Source organism: Eretmochelys imbricata, chromosome 15, assembly GCF_965152235.1.
Source record: "Eretmochelys imbricata isolate rEreImb1 chromosome 15, rEreImb1.hap1, whole genome shotgun sequence".
In the NCBI taxonomy this organism is placed as follows: Eukaryota; Metazoa; Chordata; order Testudines; family Cheloniidae; genus Eretmochelys; species Eretmochelys imbricata.
The window spans coordinates 11,078,722-11,090,827 of NC_135586.1; the positions used below are offsets into that span (position 1 = coordinate 11,078,722).

The following is a 12,106-nucleotide window of genomic DNA, read 5'->3' on the forward strand; positions in this document are numbered from 1 at the left end:
TGGCACACTTACACAGATCTGTCCAACACTTCATGGACCTCGGCCAGAATGGAGGAAGGTGTCCAACAAAACTGTAGATTAACCTCAGTCCCAAACCCTTATTCTAAAGGCAGGTAGACTAGATCTCCCATCACTCTCTAAACTTGTTCCACTTGTACCAGGACACAATGACTAAACTGGAAGCAGCTGAGATGCATAAGGAAGAATTAGCTACCTCTTAAAAACCATCCAAGTGTGCAACCAGTGAGAAGATCCTGGGACTTGGAGTTTCTCTGTTTGTAACTTCCCAGAGATGAGTCAACAGCCAAAGGAGAGACCACATGTAGGAGGAAGTCAGTTGCACACAATACATAAAAGTGTGTGTTCACTGAATTACCAGGAATCCTGCCGAGTTTTCCTTACCTCTTCACAGTGAGAGCCTACTACCAAACAGGATAACATTGCTGCTCCCTAGGGGCTACAAGGAAGTTATACTTTGCTCTTAAGTAATCCTGTTTCCCCCCAAGTCAAGTGACAACAGCCACCACAACCAATCAGTTCACTAACAGAAGCCACCAGCGCACAGGTGCATGCCCCAAAACCAGTTTGATGAAACGTTTTAAACTTGGTAGGAGGGGAAAATCCTAGGGCCCTTAGAAGTAGTTACTCTTTCAGTTAAATAACATAACCGCAATTGTTTGGTTAGAAAAATCCACATTTTAACAGACTCCCATGTACAAAGCAGTCAACACACAAACTTTGACCAATCACAGCAACAAAGGACAATTTTTTCTTTTTCTTTTTTTCTTTTTTTTAAGGGGCAGGGATCTGGAAAAAATACAGCACACTAATGAAACAAAATGCAAAAAATAAAAAAAAATAGAAAAAATGTATTTACAAGTGGTACATTACTATGATCAGAACGCACAAAGACAATTGCTGCTATAATACATGCATTGGGTCAAGAAGGAACTACGAAAAAACCTGCAAGGGAGAAGTTAATTAAAAAAAAGAAAAGGGTAAGGGTTTAAACGTTTTTCTTCCCTAGTTTGCTACATTGATCAAAATCAAATACTCCCCTAAAGTCCATGAGTACAATAAGTACAAATACTACACTGGTTTTTCACTGTGGGTTCCGCTGTGGAGGGGGAAAAAACAGCAGCTTATCGTAGAGTCATATACAAGAAAGCCATAGTAAACTGCTCTACATGCTAAAAATTACAGCAAGCCCCTGACTGCTACATAGCATGATCTTAGCAGGTTTTCCTTTTTATTTATTCATATATATATCTATACGCGCGCGCGTGTGTGTATACATATATATATATATGTATAAAAATCGTGCCCTTGTTCACTGCAACATGACATCTGGGTGGAAACGTAACTCGCTACAACAAATTCTTATATGTATACTGCAATAAGTCACTCAATGTCTGTGGATTTAATAAGTCACCTCACACCACAGGAAATATTTAATAAATCAAAAAAAGAATATAGTGACAGAGTTTCTGTCTCAGTTCTCTCCAAAACTGAAGTCTGACAGGAAACTGGTCCCAAAGTACTTGGGGGCTCTCTGAAGAAACTTCCATTTGCTTAATTGGTTTTCCTTTTAGTGTTCGCAAGTTTCTGAACGACTTCATGCCGTTTTCAGTTTAAAGTTTGTCTCCTCCTTTCTCACAAAAGTAACAGTCTGGTACTAATCCATAAAAGAGGGGGAGGAGAAGAGGAAGGTGGCTGCAGTTGCACAAAGTGTCCCCAATTCCACATCTGCAGGGAGAAAAGGAATCAAACGGAGCTCCAGAACCTTTGTATTAAAAAGAAAAAAAAAAGCAAGGTCCATCCATACAAGTTCCATAAACTGGTACCTTTCTGAGTACCATTCCAGCTTTAGGAGACAAAACCACAAGTTAAGAGAAAAGGACAAAGGCAGAAGTTCCAGTCACTTTCCATCTATTCCATCATACTTCCAGGAAACGGGAGCTGCTGGACTTGGAGTGGAAAGGTTCAGACCACATGCGACGTAGATCACCCTAGAGAATGGTAGTGAAGAAAGAAAGCTCTTCAGAAATAGTCCACAGATTTCAGAAACTGTAAGTCCTGTGTGTCAGGTATGTCATCTTAAAGCATATTTGCTGTCTCTCAGTTAGGGAAGACTATACTCTGACACAACAAGGAAGAAAATCCTTTCCAGGCAGAACAAAGACTTATGTATGTTTGAAGCAATTTCACCTGATGGACATTTTTGCTGGAAAAACTCAATGGGGAGTGATATAGGGAATTCTGCTTTTGTTGTGCCATACTGCTTGGAGCAGTAGGTTTGCATTTCAACAGTGTCTCTGAAACGCAAACCTTCCATTTTCAATTTAAATTCCAGGGCTAGTTTCTGGAAAGAGAGGTAAGCTGGAAGAATTTGTCCCTCTTCCACATTTAGAACTTTGTGTTCATTCTCTCATTATGAGCAGGACAAGGACAAATTCTTTAAGCCACATCTTGTTTGAACAGAATGGCCTTTACTGCTTTGGAATCGGACTGCTTGCTAGGAGTTAAAAAAAAAGATTAATCCTGTGCCCTAAATAGGAAATCCACTCTTCACAACACAGTTCACTACAATTATATTTCATCGCTATAGCAGTGAGAGAACAACTCTCTATCATTAACGACAGTGATACAAACAGCACATCGTATCATATCCTCAGAAGAATTACTGCAACTGCAAGTATAAAGAACAGAACTTTCTTCCACATTAATACTGCTACATCTTCCTGTGCAGGATTCAGAGCTGGACTATAACTTCCTGCAGGCTATATTCATGCTAATCTCACCTTTAAATAAGCCATGGTGAGGAGCGGCAATAAAGTGAATGGTACCAAATAGAGCAGGGCAGGCTGTGCGGCCCGGTGAATGCGAGAAGCCACTGTTGCAGTTAAGAGACCTAAAAGAGGGGGAAAAAAAAAGTGATGGTAAGCATCCACTGGTAATATATGATGTTTTTACCTTTTTATCCACATCTGGAGTCCTCCTTCACTGTTCTATTACAGTGGAAGCATTAATTATGAGCCAAGAGACCTAGGATATATTCCTATCTTTTCTATAGACTGTGTTCAGCTGTGGGCAAGTCATTTTATCTGTTCCTAAATTTCCCAGGATAGATACGAAAAAATTAAATAATGATTTTATTTACAGTGATTTTAATATTAGACTTGGTTGTAACTACAACTTCAAGATTTAACAGTCTCAAGGGTTAACCTATAGTTATATAGTCACGAACAATTGCATCAGAATAGATTGTTACACTTTCCAGAATATCAGCTGAGGTTTTCAATCTGGAAATCACTAGACTGAAACATGAGAGGTCTGAGGGTAGGGAATTCTCATGTCAGGAACCATCTCTCTTTTCGAGTATTTGCCTGAGGGGGCTGGGGTGGAAGGGAAATAGGTTTTTTTTGTAGGGAACTGGTCTCATTATCTTGTAACCTAGTATGACCAGCCCACTCCTGTAAGCAATGCAGCTGCTATTCATTTCCTTACCTACCTACAAAGTATCCAATGAGTGTGCAGTGAAAATAGGAGACCTTCTGCATACGTCCAGAGATGTTCCCAGGTCCTGGAGTACCACAGGAATCACTGTTGGCTTGTTTTTTGTAGTTATCATAACGCAGGACAAAGCAGAGCAGAAGACCTGGCATCACAATATCTCCAATCCCCAGCATAGAGAAGTGGCTGCCTGTGGAACTGCAGAACAATTTAAATTATGTGCATGCCCAAGGCATTGGATGACAGGATCTAGACTCCTATTTCCACTGTGCTTCTATATATGCCACCTTTCACCTGGCATGACTGATCTGGTTAGTATAAGAAAACTGTCAGCTGGTAAAAAGGGGCCATGTGAACCCATCATCACTGCAACATAATGTGCTTTGAGTTTTGTTAAATCTTTTAGTTCTGGAGGGTAGGATTTCCTGTCAGTAAGACTCTATTGCTTCATATCAAGACATCCCAATTCATAGATCAGCCTTTCCGGCTCATAAAAGCCCTAATGGTACTGAGAAGATATGCACGTCAATTTTTTTTTGTGTCACCAAACCAGTGAGTGAAACTGTTCCACTAATTCCAGATGCTTCACTCAACTCTTTTTTCCTATTTCTGTTTGGAATTAATTTAATGTTTGTGGGAGGTGTTGGACTGACAGTGCTGTCAACTTAAATTACTTATTTTCAGCAAAAAGAAAAGGAGTCCTTGTGGCACCTTAGAGACTAACCAATTTATTTGAGCATAAGCTTTCGTGAGCTACAGATCACTTCATCAGATGCATACCGTGGAAACTGCAGCAGACTTTATATATACACAGAGAATATGAAACAATACCTCCTCCCACCCCACTGTCCTGCTGGTAATAGCTTATCTAAAGTGAGCATCAGGTTAGGCCATTTCCAGCACAAATCCAGGTTTTCTCACCCTCCACCCCCCCACACAAATTCACTCTCCTGCTGGTGATAGCCCATCCAAAGTGACAACTCTTTACACAATGTGCATGATAATGAAGTTAGGCCATTTCCTGCACAAATCCAGGTTCTCTCACTCCCTCACCCCCCTCCAAAAACCCACCCCCATACACCCACAGACTCACTCTCCTGCTGGTAATAGCTCATCCAAACTGACCATTCTCCAAGTTTAAAACCAAGTTAAACCAGAACATCTGGGGGGGGGGGGGGGGGAGTAGGAAAAAACAAGAGGAAATAGGCTACCTTGCATAATGACTTAGCCACTCCCAGTCTCTATTTAAGCCTAAATATGAAAAAACTTGCACAGATACAGACAGACATCATCTTCCTTTCCAAATGCAAACAGATGGACATCGTACCAAAAGGACTGAAGGTAAAAAATCCATTACAATCTACATACCACACAGACTATGCTGACAGCTTGTGCCACACGCTCTCAAAGAAACTGCGGAATCACCTGATCAACATCCTCTACAGCAAACAGGGAAAGATTAAGAATGAGCTCTCAAAAATGGATACTCTCATAAAAAACCAACCTTCCACACAAACTTCCTCGTGGCTGGATTTTACAAAAACTAGACAAGCCATTTACAACGCACACTTTGCTTCTCTACAAAAGAAAAAGGACACTAAACTTTCTAAACTACTACATGCTACAAGGAGCCACAGGAATGGTTCCCTCAACCCACCTAGCAATATTGTTAACCTATCCAACTATACTCTCAGCCCAGCAGAAGCAGCTGTTCTATCTCGGGGCCTCTCCTTCTGCCCCTCCACCCCCACGAACATGGTACAGTTCTGTGGTGACCTAGAATCCTATTTTCGACGTCTCCGACTCAAGGAATATTTCCAACACACCTCTGAACAACATACTAATCCACAGAGGTCTCCCTACCAACACTACAGAAAGAAGGATTCTAGGTGGACTCCTCCTGAAGGTCGAAACAGCAGACTGGACTTCTACATAGAGTGCTTCCGCCGACGTGCACGGGCTGAAATTGTGGAAAAGCAGCATCACTTGCCCCATAACCTCAGCCATGCGGAACGCAATGCCATCCACAGCCTCAGAAACAACTCTGACATCATAATCAAAAAGGCTGACAAAGGAGGTGCTGTTGTCATCATGAATAGGTCGGAATATGAACAAGAGGCTGCTCGGCAGCTCTCCAACACGAGTTTCTACAAGCCATTACCCTATGATCCCACTGAGAGTTACCAAAAGCAACTACAGCATTTGCTCAAGAAACTTCCTGAAAAAGCACAAGATCAAATCCGCACAGACACACCCCTGGAACCCCGACCTGGGATATTCTATCTACTACCCAAGATCCATAAACCTGGAAATCCTGGTCGCCCCATCATCTCAGGCATTGGCACCCTGACAGCAGGATTGTCTGGCTATGTAGACTCCCTCCTCAGGCCCTATGCTACCAGCACTCCCAGCTACCTTCGAGACACCACTGACTTCCTGAGGAAACTTCAATCCATCGGTGATCTTCCTGATAACACCATCCTGGCCACTATGGATGTAGAAGCCCTCTACACCAACATTCCACACAAAGATGGACTACAAGCCGTCAGGAACACTATCCCCGATAATGTCACGGCTAACCTGGTGGCTGAACTTTGTGACTTTGTCCTTACCCATAACTATTTCACATTTGGGGACAATGTATACCTTCAGATCAGCGGCACTGCTATGGGTACCCGCATGGCCCCACAGTATGCCAACATTTTTATGGCTGATTTAGAACAACGCTTCCTCAGCTCTCGTCCCCTAAAGCCCCTACTCTACTTGCGCTATATTGATGACATCTTCATCATCTGGACCCATGGAAAAGAAGCCCTTGAGGAATTCCACCATGATTTCAACAATTTCCATCCCACCATCAACCTCAGCCTGGTCCAGTCCACACAAGAGATCCACTTCCTGGACACTACAGTGCTAATAGACAATGGTCACATAAACACCACCCTATACCGGAAACCTACTGACCGCTATTCCTACCTGCATGCCTCCAGCTTTCACCCTGACCACACCACACGATCCATCGTCTACAGCCAAGCTCTGCGATACAACCGCATTTGCTCCAACCCCTCAGACAGAGAAACACCTACAAGATCTCTGTCAAGCTTTCTTACAACTACAATACCCACCTGCGGAAGTAAAGAAACAGATTGATAGAGCCAGAAGAGTTCCCAGAAGTTACCTACTACAGGACAGGCCTAACAAAGAAAATAACAGAACGCCACTAGCCGTCACCTTCAGCCCCCAACTAAAACCCCTCCAACGCATTATTAAGGATCTACAACCTATCCTAAAGGATGACCCAACACTCTCACAAATCTTGGGAGACAGGCCAGTCCTTGCCTACAGACAGCCCCACAACCTGAAGCAAATACTCACCAACAACCACATACCACACAACAGAACCACTAACCCAGGAACTTATCCTTGCAACAAAGCCCGTTGCCAATTGTGCCCACATATCTATTCAGGGGACACCATCACAGGGCCTAATAACATCAGTCACACTATCAGAGGCTCGTTCACCTGCACATCCACCAATGTGATTTATGCCATCATGTGCCAGCAATGCCCCTCTGCCATGTACATTGGTCAAACTGGACAGTCTCTACGTAAAAGAATAAATGGACACAAATCAGATGTCAAGAATTATAACATTCATAAACCAGTCGGAGAACACTTCAATCTCTCTGGTCACGCAATCACAGACATGAAGGTCGCTATCTTAAAACAAAGAAACTTCAAATCCAGACTCCAGCGAGAAACTGCTGAATTGGAATTCATTTGCAAATTGGATACTATTAATTTAGGCTTAAATAGAGACTGGGAGTGGCTAAGTCATTATGCAAGGTAGCCTATTTCCTCTTGTTTTTTCCTACCCCCCCCCACCCCAGATGTTCTGGTTTAACTTGGTTTTAAACTTGGAGAATGGTCAGTTTGGATGAGCTATTACCAGCAGGAGAGTGAGTCTGTGGGTGTATGGGGGTGGGTTTTTGGAGGGGGGTGAGGGAGTGAGAGAACCTGGATTTGTGCAGGAAATGGCCTAACTTCATTATCATGCACATTGTGTAAAGAGTTGTCACTTTGGATGGGCTATCACCAGCAGGAGAGTGAATTTGTGTGGGGGGGTGGAGGGTGAGAAAACCTGGATTTGTGCTGGAAATGGCCTAACCTGATGCTCACTTTAGATAAGCTATTACCAGCAGGACAGTGGGGTGGGAGGAGGTATTGTTTCATATTCTCTGTGTATATATAAAGTCTGCTGCAGTTTCCACGGTATGCATCTGATGAAGTGAGCTGTAGCTCACGAAAGCTTATGCTCAAATAAATTGGTTAGTCTCTAAGGTGCCACAAGGACTCCTTTTCTTTTTGCAAATACAGACTAACACGGCTGTTACTCTGAAACCTGTCATTATTTTCAGCAGCAGCAAAATCTTCCTCATGCTGTCCCATCAATACATCCCAACCTATGGTACAGAGAACAATTCCAGCATAAGACAACAATTCAGTTTATGGGCTATTCAAATCCTTAACCTCATTTTATAGAGACCACTAAACAGTCGTCTGACAGTAACGGGTTTCAGTCACTTCCCAGGTATGAGCCAATGACCAAGAGTTCAAAGCTTCTATTATCCCATCATCAGTCCCAAGATCTTTTTCATAAAGTGATGTACAATTTAATTAAGTCAGAGAAAAGGGCCACAAGCTGAGCAATTTTTTGTTTTTCTCTTCTTGGGGGTAGGGATTGGTTGTCTATGGCTTCACTGGGCAAACAGCTGAATGGGATCAGAATAAAAAATAGTAAAGTGTGACTTCAACTACTATATATACACCGAACAAAGGAAATGTCATACTGGATCAGACCCAAGATTCATCTAACCCAGTATCCTGTCTGACAATGGCCAGTACCAGATGCCTCAGAGGAAGACATAATCTTGCAGGAGAGGCAGATGAGGAATAACCTCCCCTCATTAAAGGTCTCATCCCTATCTCAAGTAGTTTGGAGACTGGTTAAGCCCCGAAACATGAGGCTTAATATCCTTTCCAAAATTCTTGCTACCATTAATTATAACAATTCTAGATATTCTTGATACCCATATAAATAGCCAATCCCTTTTAAAATCTTGTTAAATTCTTGACCTTAATTTTCCTGCAGCACAGTTTCACAATTTAATCAGGCGTATAAAAGTATTTCCTTTTATTGGTTTTAAATTTGCCACCTTTTAAATTGTATTAGAAGACAAGGAGAACACAAGTTCCCAATCTGCCCTCTATAGACCATTCACTGCTTTATATGGTTTTATCATGTCCCCTCTTATTCATCTCCTCTCTAGGGTAAACAACCCCAGTCTTTCCAGGCCCTCTTCATATGAACGTTCTTCACGTCCTTGATCGTTTTCATTGCTCTTCTGAATCTCCTGTACTTATACAATATCTCTTTTTAGATATGGTGACCAGTACAATACACAGTATTTCAGACAAGGCTGAACCAGTGATTTATATGAAGACATTATAATATTGTTTGTATTATTCATGATCTCATTCTTTATGCATCCTAACATCTTGTTCACTTTTTTGACCACAGCTCCCACTGAGCCAAGATCTTCATTGAGCTGTCTATACTGACACCCAGGTCTCTTTCAAGCATCATATTAGGACAAGGTTTAGAGCAGCAATGTCTCAACAACTACATTATCTGCTTCTAAGAATGGCAAATTCTAGAACACATGAAAAGAAGCTACTCAAAACTTAGTTCTAAATTACACACCAGAGTTAGTTCAGGATGTAAACGTAGCTGAGCCATTAAATTATACAGACCACAACTTAATTAAGCTCAATACCTTGGAGGAAGGATCATACCAAAAAAACAACCCTAGCTCCATGACTCGATTCTAACTCTAAAGCAAGAAAAATAGACTTCATATGAAGGCTTTAGTTAACCAGACCATAACAGTTTCAGAAAGTAGATAGAAACTTAAAGAAAAAAAGCATAAGGCAGGAAAAATATATGATTAAATGGATAGGTGCAAGAGGTTACTCAAGTTAAACAAGGTATCCTTCAGAAAAATGGAAATCCAACCAGAAGGATAAGTTATCGCTAGTTACCATTAAATTTAAAATAGAAATTAGAGAGGTTATGAAAAATGTTGAATATAGCCAAAGACATAACAAAAACCTGAGAGAATCAGTGGGTCTGTTAAACCACCAGTGAGCTAAGGGAGCAGTTGAAGACAAAGAGGACATTGCAGAGAAGCTAAATTATTTCTGTCAGTCGTATGGATGGAAGATGTTGAGGTAGCAAGCCTGAGACTGTCAAAGATTAATTAAGTCAGAGAAAAGGGCCACAAGCTGAGCAATTTTTTGTTTTTCTCTTCTTGGGGGTAGGGATTGGTTGTCTATGGCTTCACTGGGCAAACAGCTGAATGGGATCAGAATAAAAAATAGTAAAGTGTGACTTCAACTACTATATATACACCGAACAAAGAAGATTAAGATGTCAGGAAAAAGATAGTGATTGAACAAACTAAATTAAGAGAGCAACTGTCCTCAGGACCAACAGTTCTGAAAGATATCAAGAAATGAAGTAGCTGAACTGCCAGAAATATGCACTCTCTCAACTACTACACCAGAGGACTGGAGGGCAGCAAATATAATTTAAAGGAGACAAATGGAGAGATTCTGGGTATTACAGACCAGTGAGTCTTTACTTCAAAAGTTAATGAATTGGTAAAAACAGTAATTAAAAATAGAATTATAAAAACCCCTAGATGATCATATAAGGGTAAACCACCCTGGCTTTTGTAAAATAGAATGACGTTTCTAATCTAGAAAAATTATTTGAATAGATAAACAAAAATAGTGGGAAGAAAGGGAAGCAGCTGATAGCTGAACTTTCAGAAGGCCTCTGAAAAAGTATCTCACAAAAGTCTTGTAAGAAAACAGTCATGGGGGGACAAAGGTGGAGTACTGTGACGATTAGAAACTGGCTAGGGGGTAAGAAAGAATGGGAATAAGTGGTCTATCTTCAACATGGCAAAACATTAGCAATGGTGCCACCAGTTCCCCATATATATTATCTCACCAGATTTAGTTAATTTATTTAATTAATTTATTGAAATTTATATTTACTTAAATATTTTAATACATTAAATGCATATTTATTCATTATGCTGAGGGACTGGATAATGGGTCAAAGAGTTAAACCATGAGATTTTCTGGTGACAATAGTTTAGGTTAGTCAAAACTAGGGAAGACTGACTATCTTCAGAGGGACCTAACAGAACTAAGGTGAATGGGCAGCATATTGGCAGATGAAATTCAGTGCTGACAAATAAAAGATAATGCACAGGAAAGAGACCTGTTGTGTCACTGTGGAACCACTCAGTAAAAATCTTTATTTAGTATACTGCAGTGGTCAAAAATGCAAACAAAATATTACATCATTTAAAGAATGAAACAGAACAAACCAAAATTATAATGCTATTACATAAACAGATGGCATGTCCTTCATCCAGAATACCATGTTTTATTCTGGTTAGCCTATGTCAAAGAAATAGCAAAAACAGAATGGGTTCAGAGGTGCGCAATAAAAATAATTAGAGGCATGGAAATCTATCTATATGAAAAGATTAAAAATATTGGTCTGTTTTAATTTAGCAAGGAGACATGACAAGAGTACACAAAATAGATGGTGCACACAGTATAAATGGGATGCTCCTATTTACATTCTTACATAAAACATGGAACAAGGGGAGTTTCAGTACAACTGAAAGGGAAGATTTAAAACTGTTAAAAAGAAACTACACATGGCATGCACAAGGAACTAAATGCTACAAGGTATCAAAGCCAACACCTTAGTGGGATTCAAAAAAGGATTAGACATTTACATGAATAATAAGATCATTCACATTTTATAGTAAATAGGATAAAATACATTATGTATTAATAAAGGATATAAACCCCCATACTTCAAGGAAGAACCCAGCCACCAACAACAGGGGTAGTAAGTAACTTTTCCTATGGGCAGGTTATTCTCTAATTGTCCTCTATGGGATTTATTGCACCCACCTCTGGAACATCCAGTATTGGCCCCTGTCAGAGATGGAATACTATACCAGACGGCCATTGGTCTAAGTCAGTATACCAATTCTATTTCCAAACTCCTATGAAAGGAGGATAACTGTTTACTCTTGGGGGAATTTAGCACCAAAAAATTCCGTGCCAAAAAATTAAAATTCTGCAAATTTTATTTGTTAAAACAACACTATATAATCATGCCAGTTTCAATCATTTTGTTAAATTATTACAAAATACCTGTCAGCAAGTATGTCTGTAACAATACAGACACAAAAATTCACCCAGGATTAGAGAGAGTTAAAGAAACCCCTACGACAAAGCTAGACACTCTCACCCTCTTCCCCCCAGAGCCCAGCTGCACTACCCTCCCGGCCCAGCCACTCTCACCCCTTCCCCCCAGAGCCCAGCCGTGCCACCCTCCCAGCCCAGACCCTCAAATCCCTTTCTCTCCCCCAGCACCCTGCAGGGCCCAGCCGTGCCCCACCCCCAGCCACTCACATCCCTTCTGCCCACCCCCCAC

At 41.0% G+C, this 12,106-nt stretch overlaps 1 protein-coding gene across 4 annotated transcripts in view; it reads right to left on the bottom strand.

The window, feature by feature from the left end:
• Positions 1 to 849: 849 nt before the first annotated feature.
• Positions 850 to 12,106, bottom strand: part of SPPL3 (signal peptide peptidase like 3) — a 143,978-nt gene continuing 132,721 nt past the window's right edge. For 3 of the 4 annotated variants that reach the window (XM_077834939.1, XM_077834937.1, XM_077834938.1), the window contains 3 exons: positions 3,512 to 3,711; positions 2,802 to 2,911; positions 850 to 2,009 (listed from right to left, as the gene is read on the bottom strand). In XM_077834939.1, coding sequence (XP_077691065.1) covers positions 1,938 to 2,009; positions 2,802 to 2,911; positions 3,512 to 3,711 — 382 coding nt within the window. In that variant the 3' untranslated portion in view covers positions 850 to 1,937. The remainder of the gene's footprint in view (positions 2,010 to 2,801; positions 2,912 to 3,511; positions 3,712 to 12,106) is intronic. The other variant, XR_013348050.1, reaches the window with a different exon arrangement.